General features: G+C 50.9%; 2 protein-coding genes across 4 annotated transcripts in view; both read right to left on the reverse strand.

Moving 5' to 3' along the window:
* Positions 1-9,508, reverse strand: part of LOC137434523 (uncharacterized) — a 319,351-nt gene extending 309,843 nt beyond the window's left edge. Inside the window, exon 1 of the mRNA XM_078785632.1 lies at positions 9,497-9,508. The gene's annotated coding sequence lies outside the window, so the exon portion shown is untranslated. The remainder of the gene's footprint in view (positions 1-9,496) is intronic.
* Positions 9,509-12,928: 3,420 nt separating this feature from the next.
* Positions 12,929-23,134, reverse strand: part of LOC137434527 (src kinase-associated phosphoprotein 2) — a 237,025-nt gene continuing 226,819 nt past the window's right edge. For 2 of the 3 annotated variants that reach the window (XM_068127640.2, XM_078785630.1), the window contains 3 exons: positions 18,118-18,228; positions 17,729-17,832; positions 12,929-13,397 (listed from right to left, as the gene is read on the reverse strand). In XM_068127640.2, coding sequence (XP_067983741.1) covers positions 13,305-13,397; positions 17,729-17,832; positions 18,118-18,228 — 308 coding nt within the window. In that variant the 3' untranslated portion in view covers positions 12,929-13,304. The remainder of the gene's footprint in view (positions 13,398-17,728; positions 17,833-18,117; positions 18,229-23,134) is intronic. The other variant, XM_078785631.1, reaches the window with a different exon arrangement.

The following is a 23,134-nucleotide window of genomic DNA, read 5'->3' on the forward strand; positions in this document are numbered from 1 at the left end:
CCTGGCTTTCCCTGGAGGGCCTCGTGCAGGGGGCGGAGGAGCTGGGCGACGCGGGGCACGAAGCGGTGATAAAAATTCACCATGCCCAGGAATTCCTGGAGCCCCTTGATCGTGCGGGGGCGCAGGAAACTCCTGACCACCTTCACCTTGGCCACCAAGGGGGTGGCCCTGTGCCTGGTGATGCGGTGCCCCAAGAAGTCGATGGCGGTGACACCGAAACGGCACTTCGTGGGGTTGATTATCAGGCCATGCTGGCCCAGGCGTTCGAAGAGCGTGCGGAGGTGGAGCAGGTGCTCCTCCTGGGACGCGCTAGCAACTAGGATGTCGTCCAGGTAGACGTAGATGAAAGGTAAGTCGCCCAAGACGCTGTCCATGAGCAGCTGGAACGCCTGGGCCGCATTTTTCAACCCAAAAGGCATCCGCAGGAACTGAAAGAGGCCGAAAGGGGTGATGACGGCCATCTTTGGTACATTGTCCGGTTGTACGGGGACCTGGTGGTAGCCCCGGATGAGGTCCACCTTGGAGAAAACAGTCGTGTTTGCCAACCGGGCGGAAAAGTCCTGAATATGCGGGACCGGGTAGCGGTCGGGGGTGGTGGCATCGTTGAGCCGGCGGTAGTCACCGCACGGCCGCCATCCGCCACCGGGCTTGGGCACAATGTGCAGAGGAGAGGCCCATGCGCTGTTGGAGCGCCGTACGATGCCCAGCCGCTCCAGCGTGGTGAACTCCGCTTTCGCCACGGCGAGCTTCGTGGGGTCTAGGCGGCGCGCCCGGGCGTAGACCGGTGGTCCGACGGTGGGGATATGGTGCTCCACCCCGTGTTTGACGGCCACCGCTGAAAAGGTGGGCCGCGTGAGTGCTGGGAAACTGGCGAGGAGGCGGGTAAACTCGTCCGCTGCCGGAAGCGTACAGACTAACCTCGCCGGGACGGAACTTTCAGCAAGCCGCTTGGAAAGCCGCTCGGTGAGCTGCTCAGCGAGCTGCTCAAAGAGCCGCTCAGCGAACAAGCGAGCGAGCTGAAGGTTTCGGCCTGGACGAGACGTCGACGCTTAATGTCCACCAACAGCCCATGCGCACAAAGGAAGTCCGCACCGAGCAGGGCCATTGGCACGCTGGCGGTGACGAAAGACCATTGGAAGCGCTGCCCTCCGAACCGCAGTGAGAGGCAACGCTTCCCGAATGTGCGGATGGGTGTTCCTTTGGCGGCGAGCAAGGCGGGGCCCCGGCCCGCAGCTTGCTTGTCGGACGCGGAGGCAGGGAGGACGCTTACCTGCGCTTCCGCCCGTGTCGCACAGAAAACGACGACCAGACGAGGTGTCCATGATGAACAGGAGGCTGCCGGAATGGCCGACGCTCATGGCCGCAAGTGAGCGCCGGCCCGGTCGTTTCCCGACCCGTCGAAAGAACACGGCGGGCGGCACGTTCTAGCCTTGCGGCCGAACCTGGCATGATAGTTGCACCAGGTTTGCGGTGGTGGAGGCCGCGTCGGCCGTGCCGGTGGTGGTGGTGGTGGTGGTGGCGGCAGTAGTGGGCGGGGCATAGCAGCGGCAATGAGGGAAGCAGGGGGCGCTGTCGCCTCCGCACCGGGATCCACTACGGCAGCACTGTACACCGACCGCGTGTCGCAGGCCACGAAAAATTTGTCGGCCTCTCCGGCCAGGGCGCGGGGTTCCGTTAATTTTGAACCGGCCAGCGCGAGGCGCACCTGCACAGGTAGCTGGCGGAGGAAAAGTGCTCGGAGCAGGAAATCCGGGCGCTGGTTTCCAAGAAGGGACAGCATAAAATCCATCCGAACGGACGGTCGTGTGTCGCCGAGGGCGGGAAGGTCCAGGAGGCGGTCGGCGCGTTTGACCTCCGTGAGCCCGACCGTGGTGATGAGACGTTTGAGCGCCTCGTACTTGTGGTCGCCCGGCAGGCGCCGAAGGATGGACACGACGCGGGCGGCAGTGCCGGGCCCGAGGGCGGCGACCACGTGGTAGTACATGCTCTCGTCCGCCGTGATGCCCCGGAGCTGGAATTGAGCTTCGGCCTGCACAAACCAAACGTCGGCTTGCGCTTCCCAGAACTCCGGGAGTTTGACGGCGACAGCGTTGGTAGCCATGGCGCGTTCGGGGGTCAGCTACGGCTGAACCAGTCGGGGTCACCAGTGTGGTGCTGTGCACACACGATTCGTTTGCCAAGAAGGTAGGCCAATTGTTACGGATTGCGGATTAGATGTTATTTACCGAGCGGTGGTATTGCCGCGACCTAACAGTTCCCCCGATTCTTCCCCAACTCACCCGATTCCACCCGACGTTGACCAAATCGCGCTATGCTAAATCAATGATTGGAAAGGACACAACGACCGAGATAGATGAAACGACACAAGGGGTACAGTTCTCAAGACCTCCGGAGGAGGATATAATTGGTGGTGGAGAAAAGGGGTAGATTACAAGGTAATGAGGTACAGACACAGAAAAGATGGGCACTTAGTTACAGTCTTATCTTATCCCCGACAGACCACAGACAAACGGAACAAGACTGACTTACACAGGGATTGATGGCAGGGAAGGACAGGTCGGTTGATAGCACAAGGTGCACCTTGGCTCAGGGACAGGATAAAGCACGCTCCAAAAGATGCAGGGAGGTGTCACAGCGCTCGGAGGTGGCGTCCTTCTCGCTTCAAGCTCAGCGCGCATCTGACGTCACCTCCCTCTTCCTGCGCATGCTCAACGGGGAGTGACACGCCCTCGGCTGCTTGGCTCCGCCCCAGATGGGACCGGTCCGCCGCTCCCATTGGGTGTGGGGGTTACCGGGCTCCGCCCTTGACGAGGAGCTGACAGCGAGCCCCTACGTGGTAACCCCGTCGAGCACATGTTCAATGGCGGCTCGTTGGAAAGGCCTGGTGTTGCTCCCAACACCCCCGACCAACCAAGCCGGAGTGAGGACGCGCACTCCCCGCGCCGCCGCCGTTGTTGTTGTTGTTGTTGTTGTTGAACCGTGAGGAAGAGCTGCAGGGAGGTATTGGGAGGTCCTAAACTTCCTAACGGTGCCATACAATCACATTCTGGTGCAACGAAGAGTCAGAATTAATGGAAACGAGTCCTTAACTGACATAGACTAAGAATAACTAGCAAGATGTCCTATAGTTGTCTACGTGAGATGCGGTGGACCTGGATGCGACATTTAATGGGGGAAATAGGGGAAGGTCGGGTCTACAGAGTGTTGTTTACAGAAAATGGGACTAGGGAATGGGGGATTGGGGATAGTTGGGAAGTATTGAGGAAATAGGGGAATATTTACAAGCGGATATGGATGGATGTAAATCCCATATCCGCAACATTGCACCCTTCTCTACCTCGGGGCGTCTCGACCCGATAAATTTTTACCTACGTTAGTGTGGCACTCAGATGTAGTTCCCTCTACTATTAACTCAACCCTGAGTGCGACAGTTTTACAGATGTTCACAAATGAGTAAATATGTCCCCCTGCGACGTTGCACCCTTCTCCTACCAGAAACACACCCACAGGATAACCGAATCGCGGGAAGCATCCTCAAACTAAACATACAGCCGGTAGGGAGCATTATTTATACAACACTGATATTTACACTACGATCCAGGACCTGTTCTTTGAGGAACACATGCAGATGTTATGCATAGTGAGAGCACGCATGCCAGCATCGATACACCAACCCACGAGTGCCCTGTGGCCCTACGGCCTTTAATAATGTGCAGAGCACCCCATCCAAGCACCAAAAGCACCACCCCATACACACAGTCAGCACCATCCGGTGCACCAATAAAGTGTTCATAGTCACCGGTGGTGTCGCAGCCGGCCGATGTTCTGCCGCTGGTCTTGCCTTCTTGGAGTGCACTTGGCCTTCTGGCTTCTTTTAAAATAAAGAAAGGCACCAACCGCGTCCATTTCTAAATTGTGGCCGTCAGGGGGGCCAACTATAAGTGGTTCACCTGTATGGCATAGGTGCCACGTTGACCCAGAGGTCCATCAACGGGTGGTGCTTGCCCGCAAAAGAACTGCGGTCCATGGTGGGCGGCCACAAAAATTGCGGTCCATATGGTGTATCGATCCAGGCAGCAAGCAGCGGAAGTGCAGGCCCACAACTGCGGAGCCAGCACCTCTCTCTCCTCTCTCTCTGCCCCAAAGCCAGATCCTCGGAGGTGGGAGACAAAAGAAGACAAGTGAGTAAGGTGGTAAGGGCGCAAAAGTGCACGCAATATAAGATAATGCACACTGGGGGCACATGGGAACCAGGTGAGACAGGTACGTTCCTACCGTATGCCCCCCCCCCCCCACCAGGTAACATACATTGCCCCTCCCTTACCCCTTACTGTATCCACAAAACACAACACTACCCATAAACATCTACTTCACACATCAACAAACGTCCCTACTGTCTTCCCCGTTCCTCCCATAAACCAAATTCGTCTTCTCTCCCTCCTAACCAATCAAATTTGCCATTTCCAACTCTCATCAAAATTTGCCATCTCCAACTCAACATCAAAATTTGCCATCACCAATTCATCATCAGTCCCTCCTAAGGAGGGAGAGATGGAATCACCCCAATGTCTCATCCACGTCGTGATGCGTCTCACAAATCCACACAGCAATTCTCCCTTCCTGCAACACAGAACAAAGGAACACAGGTGTGGAGTCATCATCACCACAGGTAAGTGGCTGCGTATGGTGCGACAGGTTCATCAATCCTAACTATTTCCTAAATGACTTTAACAACTTTACATTACCCGGGGTCTTTCCCTGCCAATCCATTGGCCAACTTACACTATGGGTTCTAAAAACCAATTCCCATTGACCAAACTGTGGTGCTTCTCAATTTGGGGTCTCACTCCCCCGATTCATCTCCCGGTGCCCTTGCACAATTTCTGGGCTGCGACGTGTAGCTCTCCCAGCAGGTCTACCCACCTGCACACCTCCACCACTGTAGTTGCCACCCGAGCTTACCTGCTCCTCACCCTAACCTAACTAACTGGGGAAGGCCCTCTCGCACTCTCACCCCCTCAGTGCCCTCTCTGGCACGGGCTGCCCGATCCACACCCGGGATCCTCAGGCACCCACTGACACTAACGGCTCCCAGAGCCCATCTGCGGCCTCACCTGGCCGACATCTAACAGTGGCGGAGTGCCCAACCATTCACACTCATACTAACAGGCCACACGACCAGCCAATTTCACCACACCAATGCACCCATCCACAATACCATTCTGCAACCGCACCACAAATGCCAATATCCAACCACAATTTACCTATACCCTCTACCTAACACTTACACTACCCGCCCCGGGTACTCGTGAAAGGGGTCCACTCTTCCCCCATCCACACCTTCGCACCATGCACACCACTCCGTACCACTTACTCCATGTATTCCACACACCTGTACTTGCACACCTGTGCTCGCATACTTGGTGCCGCCTGCACCCTTCTCTCCCCCAAGCGCATTCGCGCTGATCCACAACACTCAGTACTCATACACTGCTCCACACACCTGTCCAGTTCTCACACAGCACGGCATCATCTCTTCTAACTACTCCCCTCTGAAACTTGCGCTTCCCAGTCGCCCCTTTAAACTATTGCGCTCCCACGTCATTATCATCCAATCTACTCTACCTGCATCCCCACTACAGGTATCAGTCACTAACTAATCTTAACGTTACCTAATGTCATCTTCTAGGGCCCTACACACAATATCCTAACCCACCCGGGCTAGTTTTCACTGCCATCAACCCCATAACCTAGTGCTCCTTGGCCCCCCACTCATGGGAAGGGTGGCAGGGATGCCACCCTTACCCAACGTCATACGGCGCGAGTGGGACCTTGTGGGACCACCTTGTATGTGAGTCGTTGCCCGCCTGCCGGACCCCGTGTGTCGCCCCTTGCGGGGTCAGCGCGGGGCCGAACCGGCCGGGCCCCCACAGTACATTACCCCCAAGGGGCTCTCGTGCCTCCCCTGTCCCTCTAAAAACTACCCCTGTTGGTGTCGATGCATGGGTCACACTTCTGCAACCCGCTACCCATTCCATACCACCACAACCTTGCTCACCCACACCTCGCACCTCTCCCATCACCGGACCCTCTCGCTCGCACCCTCGTTCCATACCCTCCGGACCAGCCATACACCTCACTCTTGGCCTCTCACGAACATCCGGGTCTATGTCGACCCCCAAGCTTATTAAATCACCTGGCGCATCATACGCACGACCATATTGGTCACCACTTACACCGGGTCCTCTTTCTCTTCGCTTCTCCTCCATCACCTGCTAATCCCTCATCCGGTTAATGAGCACATCATCACGATCCGAACACAGACTTTGGACCAATTCTTTTACTTCTTCTTTGATCTCTTTCTTATCCCCTCTCCGTCGCTTCTTAATTTCGCTTACCCCTTCTTCCACTTCTTCTAATTTCTGCTTCACCTCTTTTATTTCCTCGTGCGCCCCCTTAAGTTCTTCCTCTAACTCCACCTTATTTTTTTCTATGTGCTCCCGCACCTCCTGCTCTTTAACCTCCATCACCTCTACCACCTTGTTCATTTTCCTCGTCAGGTCCTCATGTACCGTCTGACACTCTTTTTTAATTACCCCTACGTCCTTTTTCATCTCCTTCTGTGTCGATTTTAAACCCTCTATTACCGCTGTGTTCTTCTTTACCTGGTCCCCCAACTCCTTTTGTCCCACTGTCAGTTGTTCTACTCCCAGCGTCAACTCCTCTATACCACCTTGCAATTTTACAGTCCCCTTTCTCACCTCCTTCTCCATGCGCTCCTTACAGTGCCTCACCTCCTCGCGCACTCCTCCGACCTCCTCACTCACACCTCTTCTGATCTCTTCTCCCATCACCTGCATCTCCTGCCCAGATGCCACCCTCATCTGCTCCATTTCCTCCCTGTGAGCATCCAATTTAGTTTCTACCCCCATTCTGACCCCCTCTATCTGCTGCCCCATTTGTTTAACTTCCCTTTCCGCTTGGTCCCTCATGTCCCTCAATTTGCCTTCCATACTGTTTTCTAACCCCTCTAACCCCTTTTGCATCCCTTCCATTTGATTCTCTTGAGCGGCCATTCTGTTTTCTACCCCCGTTAACCCATGTTTCACCCCTTCTATTTGATTCTCTTGAGCGGCCATTCTGTTTTCTACCCCCGTTAACCCATTCTTTACCTCTTTTATCCCATTGTCTAACCCCTCACCGGTACCCCTCGCTTCGTCCCTCATTACCCCCAATTGCTCACTCTGAGCCCTCGCTTCGTCCCTCATTACCCCCAATTGCTCACTCTGAGCATCCATCCGGTTCCCCATTCCTAAAATTTGGTTTCTCATCCCCCTGTTCTCTTCCCTCTCCTCATCCGCCTTGACCATGAAGGCCTGCATCTGTTGCATGAATAGGCCCCAGTTCATTGGTGCTGCGGCCGCTGCTACGGTCACGGGCGCGGCAAAATTTGGTGCCGCTACACCCACGTGCGCGAGGACGCCACTTTGCGCGCCTGAAGCCTCGTGCGCGAGGACGCCATTTTGCGAACCTGCCGCCCTCACTGCTTCGCTCTCCTCATGTCCCTCAATTTGGTCCTGGATCGACCCTGCCTCACTCTCCTCTACCGGAACCCAGCCGTCTTGATCTGCCATAGCGCGACTTTCAAAATTCGGGTTTTTTTGTAAAACAAAATCAAATTTCGGTGTCTTTATAATTTTGACCAAATTTTTTCCTAGATGTTTTAAAAAAAAATTTGGTTCGGGCCTCGAATCTCACTCCTCGACACCAATTGTTACGGATCGCGGATTAGATGTTATTTACCGAGCGGTGGTATTGCCGCGACCTAACAGTTCCCCCGATTCTTCCCCAACTCACCCGATTCCACCCGACGTTGACCAAATCGCGCTATGCTAAATCAATGATTGGAAAGGACACAACGACCGAGATAGATGAAACGACACAAGGGGTACAGTTCTCAAGACCTCCGGAGGAGGATATAATTGGTGGTGGAGAAAAGGGGTAGATTACAAGGTAATGAGGGACAGACACAGAAAAGATGGGCACTTAGTTACAGTCTTATCTTATCCCCGACAGACCACAGACAAACGGAACAAGACTGACTTACACAGGGATTGATGGCAGGGAAGGACAGGTCGGTTGATAGCACAAGGTGCACCTTGGCTCAGGGACAGGATAAAGCACGGTCCAAAAGATGCAGGGAGGTGTCACAGCGCTCGGAGGTGGCGTCCTTCTCACTTCAAGCTCAGCGCGCATCTGACGTCACCTCCCTCTTCCTGCGCATGCTCAACGGGGAGTGACACGCCCTCGGCTGCTTGGCTCCGCCCCAGATGGGACCGGTCCGCTGCTCCCATTGGGTGCGGGGGTTACCGGGCTCCGCCCTTGACAAGGAGCTGACAGCGAGCCCCTACGTGGTAACCCCGTCGAGCACATGTTCAATGGCGGCTCATTGGAAAGGCCTGGTGTTGCTCCCAACACCCCCGACCAACCAAGCCGGAGTGAGGACGCGCACTCCCCGCGCCGCCGCCGTTGTTGTTGTTGTTGTTGAACCGTGAGGAAGAGCTGCGGGGAGGTATTGGGAGGTCCTAAACTTCCTAACGGTGCCATACAATCACATTCTGGTGCAACGAAGAGTCAGAATTAATGGAAACGAGTCCTTAACTGACATAGACTAAGAATAACTAGCAAGATGTCCTATAGTTGTCTACGTGAGATGCGGTGGACCTGGATGCGACATTTAATGGGGGAAATAGGGGAAGGTCGGGTCTACAGAGTGTTGTTTACAGAAAATGGGACTAGGGAATGGGGGATTGGGGATAGTTGGGAAGTATTGAGGAAATAGGGGAATATTTACAAGCGGATATGGATGGATGTAAATCCCATATCCGCAACAATGCTCTCGTCCGCCGTGATGCCCCGGAGCTGGAATTGAGCTTCGGCCTGCACAAACCAAACGTCGGCTTGCGCTTCCCAGAACTCCGGGAGTTTGACGGCGACAGCGTTGGTAGCCATGGCGCGTTCGGGGGTCAGCTACGGCTGAACCAGTCGGGGTCACCAGTGTGGTGCTGTGCACACACGATTCGTTTGCCAAGAAGGTAGGCCACCACGCGTTGTACAAACTGAAATGCTTTAGTAACAGCTCGCACGTAAGCACTTGGCGGGCTCGACTATCGAGCCCGCATATATGTCCCGAGGCCACGCCTTGCCCCCGGGCATGGCCGTTCGGCCGAAAGACGGGGCATGTCCTCAGTTCCACCCTGCGCCTCGTGACGCCTTCACTCTGGGCGTGGCCCGAGCTGCGCTTCCACGCCCGGACGCTCGCGCCACCCACTGGTGTGCGGAATTATTGCCCATTGACAATGTGTCTGCCATACTGCTGTGATTTTTGCTTTCTTTATGAGGTTGTTGCTGTTCTAATTTTAGATCTTCATCAAAGAAAGTTGTTTATAAAGTTACAAAAGACAGATAAGGCCGAGAAAAACATATTTCCGGTTTCTGGTCAGCGCGCGCATCGATTTTGACCCTGCGCGTCAACATTATTTTTTTCCAATTTGGTATCGACGTTCGCGCACGGTTCTCCCCTACAAAACTGCGTTTAGTTTGTCCAAATCCAACCAGCCGTTCCAAAGATATGAGTAGTGTTGTGTGCCGTGACGTCATGAATCCAATAAGGAAGTTGCATGTGACGTCATCGTCTTAGTCACGTGACCGCTTGGGTGGCAAAACATTGCTTCTGCCACCATACGTAATGGTGGCAATTTGAAACTCGTCTCACATAAATTGCCCCCAACACGATGGTAAAGAGTTGTGCTGTCGGATGTACAGCCCGATTTCATAAGGGATCGGGATCGTCATTCTACCGTTTTTTGGACGACACAACGCTAAAACGGTTTAATGGCTGCCTTGACTGCAGCTCTCAGGTGAGAATATGGCTCATGAGGTTGTTACCTTCGCTCGCGAAGCGAAAAGCAGGATTAGGCATTTGGTTACGTACATGTGGAGTGTGTGGCGTACGTGTGGCATACTTGTGGCGTACGTGTGGAGTGTGTGTGGCGTATGTGTGGCGTATGTGTGGCGTACTTGTGGTGTACGTGTGGCGTACTTGTGGAGTGTGTGTGGCGTACTTGTGGCGTACGTGTGGAGTGTGTGTGGACTGTGGAGTGTGTGTGGCGTACTTGTGGGTCCACACCGGTCCACACCGGTCCACAGGCAGATGACACAGCCTCAGTTTCTCGCAATACCGTGAAAACGCCTCAACGGGCAAGCTACGGGCGTAAACTGACAGGTCCGTCTGATCAAACGACAGCTTTCCCGCCATGTTGTTTATGCCACCCAAGATGGCGGCCGGAACCGGTTGCCATGGACGACGCTCACGCGATGCAAGGCCTCTATCGGCTGGATATTGTCATTTATTGAAACGAAGACGTTTTTGTCGGGTTCGTGTAAAGCAACCAGAAGGCCTAGAGAGCTGCTGGTGGTCTCGCTAGTTAGGCCTGGATCCTATCTCGTTTGTCATGAAGTTGGAGGTGTCTGTGATAATCTGGTGGACTGGGAGAAGAGATCGTGGGAGACCATCGGCCTGTTAGACCACTTGCGCATGCGCAGTGTTAACACGATGGACGCATTGGAATGTTTGACGGTACGGCGAGGCGATCTCGAGAACGAAATGACAGTCTATAATATGCTTGAAGAACTTAATAATTTTCAGAATAAATACATTTTAAAATAACTTAAGCTTGTGTTCATTATTTACAAAAAGGCCTACCAGTCCCATTGGCTGTCTTTAATTTCTCTCTGGATGACGCCACTGCAGATGAGGAGGACCGCAAGGCATGAGGACACAAAAAACCTCTATATGTGCAATCCATGCTTTAAAAAAAAGAAAAAAAAAACGCATCATCGCATCAATTCTGGAACTTTGGTCTGACCAGAGACCAGCAATATATATTTTTTGGCCTAATGGGTGAGGGTTGGGTTCTACAAGAGACAGTAGAATCATGATTTGTCCAAGAATATTCAAACATCTAAAAGTTCCAGATTGTGCAGTGACCCTGAAGTAAATCTCAAATGAAGGTCTGGAGACCTAAGATCAATGCATCAACAACTCACAAGGATCACGATCCACGCAATCCAGACCCGACCTTATCCTAGCTTCCACCTGGCTTCCACCTGGCCTTGAAGAAATATTTCTTCCACTGCTTCCTGATAGGAATTGCACCGATATGCAACCTTGTTTTAATGTGCAATTAAGTGAGTATAACCAACAATAAAACAACAAGAAAACAAGGAATATGTCATGCATGGCAAGATACTTGCGAAATCCCCCAAAAAAGTTGTTGACCTTTTGGCCTAAGTTGACCTCAAAAATAATTGGTGGTTGAATTTGGTGACCAGATATGCAAATCTTCTTAAAATTTGAAGTCGATCTCATGAAAATTGAGTATTTTAGAAATCCCTCCGTCCTTCCCTCCCTCCCTCCTTCCCATCGTCCTTCCCTCCCTCCGTCCGTCCCTCCGTCGTTTCTTCATTCCCTCCCTCCGCCCTTCCCTTGCCCCCACCCTTCCCTCCCTCATTCCCTCCTTCATTCCCTCCCTCCCTCCATCCTTCCCTCCCTCTCCTTCCCTCCCTCTCCTTCCTCCCTGTGGCCTTCCTTCCCTCCGTCCTTCCTTCATTCCCTCCCTCCGCCCTTCCCTTGCCCCCGTCATTCCCTCCCTCCTTCCCTCCGTCCTTTCTTCATTCCCTCCCTCCCTCCACCCTTCCCTCCCTCATTCCCTCCTTCATTCCCTCCCTCCCTCCGTCCTTCCCTTCCTCATTCCCTCCTTCGTTCATTCCCTCCCTCCCTCCGCCCTTCCCTCCCTCATTCCCTCCTTCATTCCCTCCCTCCCTCCGTCCTTCCCTTCCTCATTCCCTCCTTCCTTACCTCCGTCCTTCGTTCATTCCCTCCCTCCCTCCGCCCTTCCCTCCCTCATTCCCCCCTTCATTCCCTCCCTCCCTCCGTCCTTCCCTTCCTCATTCCCTCCCTCTCCTTCCTCCCTCTGGCCTTCCTTCCCTCCGTCCTTCGTTCATTCCCTCCCTCCATCCTTCCCTCCCTCATTCCCTCCTTCATTCCCTCCCTCCGTCCTTCCCTTCCTCATTCCCTCCCTCTCCTTCCTCCCCTCCGTCCATTCCCTCCCTCCATCCACCCTACCTCCCCCCCATCATTCCCTCCCTCCATCCTTTCCTCCGTCCTTCCTTCCCCCTCCCTCCGTCCTTCCCTCCTTCATTCCCTCCCTCCCTCCGTCCTTCCCTTCCTCATTCCCTCCTTCCTTCCCTCCGTCCTTCGTTCATTCCCTCCACCCTTCCCTCCCTCATTCCCCCCTTCATTCCCTCCCTCCCTCCGTCCTTCCCTTCCTCCTTCCCTCCGTCCTTCGTTCATTCCCTCCCTCCCTCCGCCCTTCCCTCCCTCATTCCCTCCTTCATTCCCTCCCTCCCTCCGTCCTTCCCTTCCTCATTCCCTCCCTCTCCTTCCTCCCTTCCGTCCTTCGTTCATTCCCTCCCTCCATCCACACTACCTCCCCCCCATCATTCCCTCCCTCCATCCTTTCCTCCGTCCTTCCTTCCCCCTCCCTCCCCTCCCTCACAATAAAACAACAAGAAAACAAGAAATATGTCGTGCAGAGCAAGATACTTGCGAAATCCCGAAAAAAACGTTGTTGACCTTTGGCCTATGTTGAGCTTTTGACCTCAAAATAAAGAAGCTTCTTCCTCATGACCAACTCCACCATTTGGTGAAGTATCGTGAAGATTGATTTGAAATTCCGATCTGTAGGTGACTGACGTACAGACAAACAGACAGAATAACGCACAAGACCAACCAATGGTACTCGATTTCACAAGTAATAAAACCAGTGCTACCTTTTTAATGGTTCAAGTTCTGTTGGTGTTCAGGAACTTCCGGTACCCTTTATTTGAAGCTCAGCAATGGTGAATGCAAACTTTATTTTCTGTGATAAAATGCTCACGTGGAGGAGCTTTCACACATCGCAGGTAGGACAAGAGAGGTACGCACACTCACCTCCAGGGGGCGAGGCATCAGTGGAGCAGCATCTGTTATAGTTTGACATCAATTACATATGCAGACTATGGGCAAATGAACACGGCACAGGGGATTTGAACTGGCAACGCCAGGATGAAACCCCATATGCTCGGCACGGAATACCAAGTACAACAATCCCTTTGATCATTCCTGAAATATTCTGGAATCGGAAGGAAGGACGAATAAATTCACGAGTAACCTCAACAACATATAAAGTCTGCAGAAGTGTTCACAACTCATACGCCTCCATGAGGTATGATTTGGGCACCAGACCTATGGTATTGTCCAATTCTCCAATCCACCACCGCAATGCATCAAATTCCTGATGAAAACGATAGACAAGTATTTCAACATAAGCACGCCATGACAAATCCATTTCAAATTCTAGCCTCAGCCAAGGTTTTATGACCAGGTGTGAAGCTCATGTCCAGTTCAAGATTCTACTTACTACTTATTGCAGTTAAAAGTTTCAGAACATCCATTACTGTAAAGAATGTACATTGCATGACAATTCTTAAAGTTGCATGAACTTTGCATTTGAATAAATCATGGTGAGATTTGGGATGGAGGTGGTGGGTGGGGATAAAGCCGGATGGGGGTGGTGGGTGGGTATAAAGCCGGATGGGGGCGGTGGGTGGGTATAAAGCCGGATGGGGGCGGTGGGTGGGTATAAAGCCGGATGGGGGCGGTGGGTGGGTATAAAGCCGGATGGGGGCGGTGGGTGGGTATAAAGCCGGATGGAGGCGGTGGGTGGGGATAAAGCCGGATGGGGGCGGTGGGTGGGTATAAAGCCGGATGGGGGCGGTGGGTGGGTATAAAGCAGGATGGGGGCGGTGGGTGGGTATAAAGCCGGATGGGGGCGGTGGGTGGGTATAAAGCCGGATGGGGGCGGTGGGTGGGTATAAAGCCGGATGGGGGCGGTGGGTGGGTATAAATCCGGATGGGGGCGGTGGGTGGGTATAAAGCCGGAAGGGGGCGGTGGGTGGGTATAAAGCAGGATGGGGCGCGGTGGGTGGGTATAAAGCCGGATGGGGGCGGTGGGTGGGTATAAAGCCGGGTGGGGGCGGTGGGTGGGGATAAAGCCGGATGGGGGCGGTGGGTGGGGATAAAGCCGGGTGGGGGCGGTGGGTGGGGATAAAGCCGGGTGGGGGCGGTGGGTGGGGATAAAGCCGGGTGGGGGGCGGTGGGTGGGGATAAAGTCGGATGGGGGCGGTGGGTGGGGATAAAGCGGGGTGGGGGGCGGTGGGTGGGGATAAAGTCGGATGGGGGCGGTGGGTGGGGATAAAGCAGGATGGGGGTGGTGGGTGGGTATAAAGCCGGATGGGGGTGGTGGGTGGGTATAAAGCCGGATGGGGGTGGTGGGTTCAGCCGGATGGGGGTGGTGGGTTCACCCGGATGGGGGTGGTGGGTTCAGCCGGATGGGGGTGGTGCGTTGGTGTTCAGCCGGATGGGGGTGGTGGGTTGGTGTTTAGCCGGATGGAGGTGGTGGGTTCAGCCGGATGGAGGTGGTGGGTTCAGCCGGATGGGGGTGGTGGGTTGGTGTTCAGCCGGATGGAGGTGGTGGGTTGGTGTTTAGCCGGATGGAGGTGGTAGGTTCAGCCGGATGGAGGTGGTGGGTTCAGCCGGATGGGGGTGGTGGGTTGGTGTTCAGCCGGATGGGGGTGGTGGGTTGGTGTTCAGCCGGATGGAAGTGGTGGGTTGGTGTTTAGCCGGATGGAGGTGGTGGGTTCAGCCGGATGGAGGTGGTGGGTTCAGCCGGATGGGGGTGGTGGGTTCAGCCGGATGGAGGTGGTGGGTTCAGCCGGATGGGGGTGGTGGGTTGGTGTTCAGCCGGATGGGGGTGGTGGGTTCAGCCGGATGGAGGTGGTGGATTGGCTGTTTAGCCGGATGGAGGTGGTGGGTTCAGCCGGATGGAGGTGGTGGGTGGGTATTCAGCCGGATAGGGGTCGTGGGATGGTGTTTAGCCGGATGGACGTCGTGGGATGGTGTATTGACAGAATTATTTGCTTGTTCGTCCGTCCCCTGCAGGAGATGGGGTTTTGTAATCACTTCTGTGTGTCGTGTGTGTTTGTTATGGCCGAAGCCTTTTTTACCATTTGTATTTTCAGTCAAATTTTCACCAAAGCTTTATCATGATAATTCGGAGAAGGCAAATTAATAATTTTGTCAAAAGGTCAAAAGGTCAGTGTCACAAATATCATCAATTTTCATCCAATTGACTTGAAATTTAATTTACCATTTGAGTTTTATCATCAAATTTTCAACAAAGCTTTATTTTGAGAATTATGGAAAAGACAAATTAATAATTTGGTCAAAAGGTCAAAGGTCAGCATCACATAAAATCGTCACTTTTCATCCTGTTGACCTGAAATTTTAGGAATTTGCATATTGGGTCACTAAGTTGGTTCACAAACCAAAAGCTAAAAGTTTATTCTTTTTTCTATATTTATAGCTCAAAGGTCAACGCTGCAAAAAAACATTAATTTTCATTTTGTATCTTTAAAAAAATGTTTTCATTATGTTGCGAGACGGAAGAAGAGGAAGAAGAAGAAGAAGAGGAAGAAGAAGAAGCGGAAGAAGATGAAGGCATCTACATACAAACGGATAAGGACGCACTTTGCATTTTCAGATGCTTTCTCGTCAATGTCTTTGTTTCCCTAAAAGTTTATGAATGGCGATGCATGGATGTTGTGATTTGGTGCTGTTTGTTGATGAAAAGTTTGCAGGAGAACATTCGACAAACATCTAAGCTCAACCTTCTACTGGGAAAGTGATCTAGCCAGACAGCCATGCAGGGCAGACATAGATGCTGACCATTACAAGAATCATGGGTGGCGCCGCAGCAATTCAGGCGGTCTTATTTTTGCTAAGGTACGTAAAGGTTCATTTTTAGGATTAAAGTACAATCTTTTGGCCACCCACTTGCTCATCAATCACTTCAGTCTTAATGGAACCACCTTTAGAGGCCATTTTCCCCACAGAGCAGGGGTTGGCCTTTTTTTGGCACCTTGGTCCCCTTTTTCAAGCAATGTTTTACGGCCGGATGCCATGCCTGACGCCAACCCTGTTGGTCGCCTCTTGTGACACACAGGGAATTACCAGTGATCTGGTACTCAATTTGCTGACCTCGGAAGGATGACAGGCGGAGTCAACCCCCCTGTTGTTAATTCAGTGTTCGACCGGGATTTGAACCCAGGATCCTAGGATCCCAAGCCGGCACCCTAACTGCTAAGCCAACACCAGGCTACTTAAGTCTTAATGCGAACCCAGGATCCGAGGATCCCAAGCCGGCACCCTAACCACTAAGCCAACACCAGGCTACTTAAGTCTTAATGCGAACCCAGGATCCTAAGAACCCAAGCCTGCACCCTAACCGCTAAGCCAACACCAGGCTACTGAAGTCTTAATGCGAACCCAGGATCCGAGGATCCCAAGCCGGCACCCTAACCGCTTAGCCAACACCAGGCTACTTAAGTCTTAATGCGAACCCAGGATCCGAGGATCCCAAGCCGACACCCTAACCGCTAAGCCAACACCAGGCTACTTAAGTCTTAATGCGAACCCAGGATCCCAAGAACCCAAGCTGGAACCCTAACCGCTAAGCCAACACCAGGCTACTTAAGTCTTAATGCGAACCCAGGATCCGAGGATCCCAAGCCGACACCCTCACTGCTAAGCCAACACCAGGCTACTTAAGTCTTAATGCGAACCCAGGATCCTAGGATCCCAAGCCGGCACCCTAACCACTAAGCCAACACCAGGCTACTTAAGTCTTAATGCGAACCCAGGATCCGAGGATCCCAAGCTGGCACCCTAACCGCTAAGCCAACACCAGGCTACTTAAGTCTTAATGCGAACCCAGGATCCGAGGATCCCAAGCCGGCACCCTAACCGCTAAGCCAACACCAGGCTACTTAAGTCTTAATACGAACCCAGGATCCTAGGATCCCAAGCCGGCACCCTAATCGCTAAGCCAACACCAGGATACTTAAGTCTTATTGCATAATGAATATTGAAATGATTCACCGAATATTCAAAGAATTCTTTGTCCATCGCACCCCTTTTCTCTTCCGACATTTGGTGTGTGATGGCAGCTCACTGTTATAATTTGGTACCAAGAAGCGGCAATCTCTTCCATTTACCGGCTCGCTGCAGGAGGTATCCATCATTGGCAGGTCCTTTCCGTTTGCGCATGTTAAGAAGGCAGACGGTAGAGAATGTGAGAATCGACGGCGAGCTTGTTGGGAATTCACAGCCTGCAAATTGCATCTCGAATGGGCAGAGCGAGCCGTAAATCGAGAGCAGCTTTTAACAGTGGGGTCACGTCCCTTTCTTGCTGCAAGTCGCCGGAGAAGCAAGCTTCAATTGCGTTTCCTGATTTCTTCTCCCCCTCCTCCGCTTTTAATGAGATACTCGCCATGATGGATAAACGCAGGCATCCTCTCGTCCAAAATGCACTTCTCCCCGAGTCCTCCTTCCAATAGTCAATGTGATTTCCGCAAAAAAGCTACCATTTATCTTGCGCATCGTGATTCGTTAAGTGCTATTTTCCTCACGAATACACAGCCATGTGATCTGGTAGCTTTTGTCTAAGAAACTCTAAAAAGGTGCACCAAGTGAAAAATCCTCCATTGAAGTTTCGCGTAGACTTACCTTGCTCAGGACGTAAATGAGATCGCCCCTCTTGAAGCTCAATTCATCCTCCTTATCAGCTGTGCAATTCCAAAGGGCTTGGTAGACATTCTTGTAATCATATTCTGGAGAAGAAAGTTGCACACTCAATAATACAGAGAATTTTCTGCACGTATTAACATGACGAGAGGTCAACTAGCAGAGGGAAAGGGTCAAGTCTCCCAAAAATGAATTGCCGCAAAGAAATTGCATATGTTTGCTCCTTTGGAATTCAAACAAATAGAATGTTGTGCCATCTTTGTCTGTTGGAAACGATGCAAAGAAGAGGAATTGTTTAGTGCAACAAAGCAATAAGATGCCAAGAATTTTTAATCGAGGGTTCACTTGAATCATTTGTTTCGGTTTGTCACCTTTTTCTGGAATGACTGGCTCAGGCTTGGGCAGGCCATCCAACAGGAAGCTGGGTGGAGGTGGCAGATCATTATCTTGAAGCGTATCCGGTGCTTCCTGACCCCAGTCTGCTGCAATGGCACCAGGTTCAATATGACTTGGCGTCACAGTGGGAACGGACTGTGAGTGCGGCTTTCTTTGGTGTTTGTGTATTTCAGGTTGTGTATATATATATATATATATATATATATATATATATATATATATATATATATATATATATATATATATATATATATATACATACATATATATATATACATATATATACAGAAATATACAGTCACGTGAAAAAGTAAGTACACCCCATGTAAAGTTTTGACTTTTTCAACATATTTCGAAATACAGCTATTTGATCTTCATTTCAACAATATTGATAGATAAAGGTGATATAATATAACAAATATCATGAAACATTTACATTTTGTAGTCCATTGTATAATTTAAATAAACATAAATGAAAATTTCGCATATGGAAAAAGTAAGTACACCCCTACATTTATCACTACTTCAAATACCTAAAATTAGAATCAGGTGCACCAGCTCAGGTGCAAATGATTAGAACATCGTTAGAGAGGATCTTGGAGGAACCTGTCTTATTTAAACCTCAGACATTTAGTTTGGTTTGCATTTTGTTGTTGAAGTGTGCGGCGTCACCATGCCTAGATCAAAAGAGCTCTCTGATGCCTTCAGAAAGAAGGTTATAGATGCCTACGCGTCTGGGAAGGGATTTAAAAAGATCTCCAAACAATTTGAAATCAATCATTCGACTGTCTGGAAGATCATCTACAAGTGGAGAAGATTCCAAACAACTGCCACCTTGTTCAGGCCAGGCCGCCCCAGCAAGTTCAGCCTGAGAGCAGACCGCAAGATGCTGAAAGAAGTCTCTAAGAATCCCAGAATGTCATCACGGGACCTACAGGTAGCTCTTGCCACTGTTGCTGTCAAAGTGCACGAGTCTACCATTAGAAAGAGGCTGCACAAATTTGATCTACATGGGAGGTGTGCCAGGAGGAAACCTTTGCTGTCCAGAAAGAACATCAGGGCAAGACTAAAGTTTGCCAATGAACACCGAGGGCCTCGGCAAAGACCAGCACTTCTGGAACAATGTGCTCTGGACAAATGAGTCAAAGGTAGAGCTATTTGGCCACAGTACCAGAAGACATGTTTGGCGAAAACCAAAGACAGCATTTGACCACAAGAACCTGATACCAACTGTAAAGCATGGTGGTGGAAATTTATGGTTTGGGGCAGCTTTGCTGAATCAGAGCCTGGGCAGCTCACCATCATAGAAGCCACTATGAATTCTTCATTGCACCAGCGGGTGCTTGAGGATAATGTGATGCCATCTGTCGGAGTGTTGAAGCTCAACTGAAGCTGGACCTTGCAACATGACAATGACCCTAAACATACCAATAAATCCACCAAGGGATGGCTCTAATGGGACATGGGTTGAATCCCTGCTTGAGAGAATGCCAACCCCCTCCCGGCCATCACGGTCGTCTGTCCAACTCGCAATCCCCCGAGATATGCGGAAAGGACGACCCAAAACGAATTATTTTCTTTTTGATTCGTATATAAACTTCATTAAAAGTAAATAATGACCTCGGCTAAAGTTCAAATGACGTGAGTTTGATCTCTACATGAGATAATTCAACATAGCTATTTGGGTGGTGTATACGCTAACAGATCGCTGTCTCCATCGATCTTGCCAAGGCCGTAACACCTATCGGCTCAAAATCCTTTTAACTGTTGACTTGGTAGTTTTTACAATGAAGGAAACATTAACAATGTTGTTATAAGTTTATTTTGTGATTAATTTGTGATTGGAGTTATGTTGTTTGGAATGAAAAAAGAGATATCGAGTTCAAGTAAATGCCGACATGCCGTGATGGTTTCTACCTTCTCAACGTGAACTTCGTGGATCGCCAAATGCAGATTCGCCACGGACCCACGATTGATGTTTCTATACGTGAACGTACCCGTTTGTTTGCAAACGGGTACGTTTTTCATGGGAGTCCTTCATGAACTTGCTGTCCATGTCTGATGTGCGACTGAAGGTGCTACAGGAATGTGAAATTTATTGGTTCCATGCTTTAGCTTTCGCCGTATCTGCATTGCCTGTTTGCTACCGGCCTCCCACCCGTGCATAGCACGGGTATCTCACTAGTATATATAAATACAGTGCGTATCAAAAAAAAGGTAATCCGAATTCAAGGGGTTAATATGCAAAGGTTATTTAGTTTGACAATTTACATGTGGTTTAGCAATTATGAGGAGATCCTTAGCTTTCCATTGATGCCTTTCATGCATCATTGCTGTCACACATGACCGAGTACATGTTCATTGAAAATTACAAGTTCAAATCGCATTTTTACAAGTTTGGCTAATCTGTACAAGACAGTTTTAAATGGACGCATTATTTGTCGACTGCCAAGTTGATTACGTAAAATTGTTAAGCTGGTCTGGTAATCATCGGTTGCGTCATCCTTTGTTTAAGATGGGTATTTAAGATGGGCCTATAGTGTATGGGTTTAGAGACAGTCTGAGTCATTGAAAAGATGGCCCAACTTACGACTGAACAGCGGACCTTCATGGTTACAACCTTTCACCAAACTGGAAGTTTGCAGCGAACTCGTGATGCGTTCAGGGAACGTTTCCCAGAACGGGAGCCTCCAGCAGCCAAAACCATCTGGGCGAATGTTAGAAAATACCAAGAGCATGGCACTAGCCTCAACCGCAACAAGGGGAATTCTGGTAGGAGGCGTACTGGGCGATCGGAAATGAACATTGCGGCAGTAAGGCAGCAAGTTTTGGAGCATCCTCGGGATACCAGCGCAAGACGAAATGGGAGGGGATTGCCTTTGGCAACATTCAACCGAATAACAAGACTGGGCCTCCAACAACATCCATATCGGCTTCACCTCCGACATCAACTTATGCCAGGGGATTTTGCCAGGAGGCTGGTGCTTGCCGGATAGTTGATAGCACGTTGCGAAGCAGATGCCAATTTCCTGCGGTATCTCGTTATCGGCAACGAAGCTGCTTTCGCCATGGACGGCAAGGTCAATACACATAATGTTCTTGAATATGCACCGACAGGACAACAACAACAACAACATGCATTTTAAAGGCCATTTTCCCTGCTAGAGCGGGGGTTAGCCTTGCGGTCCCCATGACAATCTTCTCCATTTTGCCCTATTTTCTGCATCTCTCCTTGTTAACCCCCTGGCCCGCATTTCTTCTTCCACCATCTTTAGCCAAGTCTTTCTCGGTCTTCGCCGTCTTCTACTTCCTTCTACATTCATTTCCATCACTCTTCTCAACCAGTCACTTTCATCCTTCCTCAACACATGACCAAACCATCTCAACCTGTTCCTCTTCACAGCATCAATCACAGGCTCTATTCCCATCATCTTTCGCAATTCATCATTTGTCTTCCTCTCTCTCAACGATACTCCGCACATCCGTCGAACCATTCGCATTTCCACCCTTTCCAACCTTCGTTGCTGCTCTACGTTCATTACCCATGTCTCGCTCCCATAAATCATAACACTTCTCACACATGCAGCATACACCTTTCCCTTCAGCTTCAACGACACTCCCCTCATCATCAGCACGCCACTCAATTCCCGAAACTTCTTCCATGCACATCTCACTCGAGCAACCGTTGCCGAGTCTGATCCACCTTCTCCATTCAGCATGTCTCCGAGGTAGCAAAATGTTTTCACACCTTCCAGCTTCACGCCGTCTCCAAGATCCAACTCAACATTTCCTCCATCTGCAGCTCCCTCTGTGCACACCTTACATTTGAATGTAGCTGCAACACTGGTTAATGACCCTCTCAGACCACTACATTTTTGATGAACCCACTCAGCGCACATTGTACACTGAATGGAGTTCACTCCGACACCCTTCCTACACACAGCACAGGGCCACTTCCCAGTTCTTTCCACCTCACCACATGCTTTACCACTTGCCATCACCTTCGTCTTTCCGATATTCACCTTCAGACCTTTTGTCTCCATACATTCCTTCCACGTGTTCATCTTTTCCTTCAGTCCATCCATACTTTCCGCAATCAACACCAGATCATCTGCATACAACAACTCCCACGGTAAACCCTCCTTTACGTTCTGAGCCAGCACCTCCATCACAGCTACAAATAGTAGTGGACTTAGTACCGACTCCTGATGCACTCCCACCTTCACCTCAAACTCACCACTGTTCCCGTCCTTCGTCCTTACAGCTGTGTGCGCTCTTTTGTACATTGCCATCACTACACTGATCAACCATTCCTCCACTCCTAACTTCCTCAATGCCCATGTCAATACTTTGCGTGGAACCCGATCGAATGCTTTCTCCAGATCAACAAACCCAAGAAACAACTTCTTCCTCTTCTCCATGTACTTCTCCTGCAACTGCCTCACAATGAAAAGCGCGTCTGTCGTTCCTCTTCCTGGCATGAATCCAAACTGCATTTCGTCGATCTTCACTTTCTACCTCATCCTCCTCTCCAACACCCTTTCCAATACCTTCATTCCATGCTCCAATAACTTTATCGCTCGGTATGAGCCACACTCCAGAGGGTCACCTTTCCCCTTGTATAGAGGGACGAGGGTACTCAGTTCCCAAACCACTGGAATGCGCCCTCTTTCACCACCAGATTACAGATCTCTGTCATTCTCTTCACACCCCAACTTCCTGCTGCCTTCAACATATCTCCCACAACTCCCGTCGGCCCTCCCGCTTTTCTACCCTTCATTGCTTTTATCGCTTCCTCAACTTCCTTCTCAGTTATCTTCTCTGCCGGTCCTAAAACTGGGTTACTCTCTATGTTGCCATCCCATTCATTCACTGTATTCAACAGCATTTCCATATATCTTTTCCATCTTCCTTTAATTCCATCTGGGTCAACAACGATTTGTCCCACTTCATCCTTCAAGCAACTCACCCCCATCACATCACACCTCTCTT

Source organism: Myxine glutinosa, chromosome 10, assembly GCF_964187855.1.
Source record: "Myxine glutinosa chromosome 10, kmMyxGlut1.1, whole genome shotgun sequence".
Lineage (NCBI taxonomy): Eukaryota > Metazoa > Chordata > Myxini > Myxiniformes > Myxinidae > Myxine > Myxine glutinosa.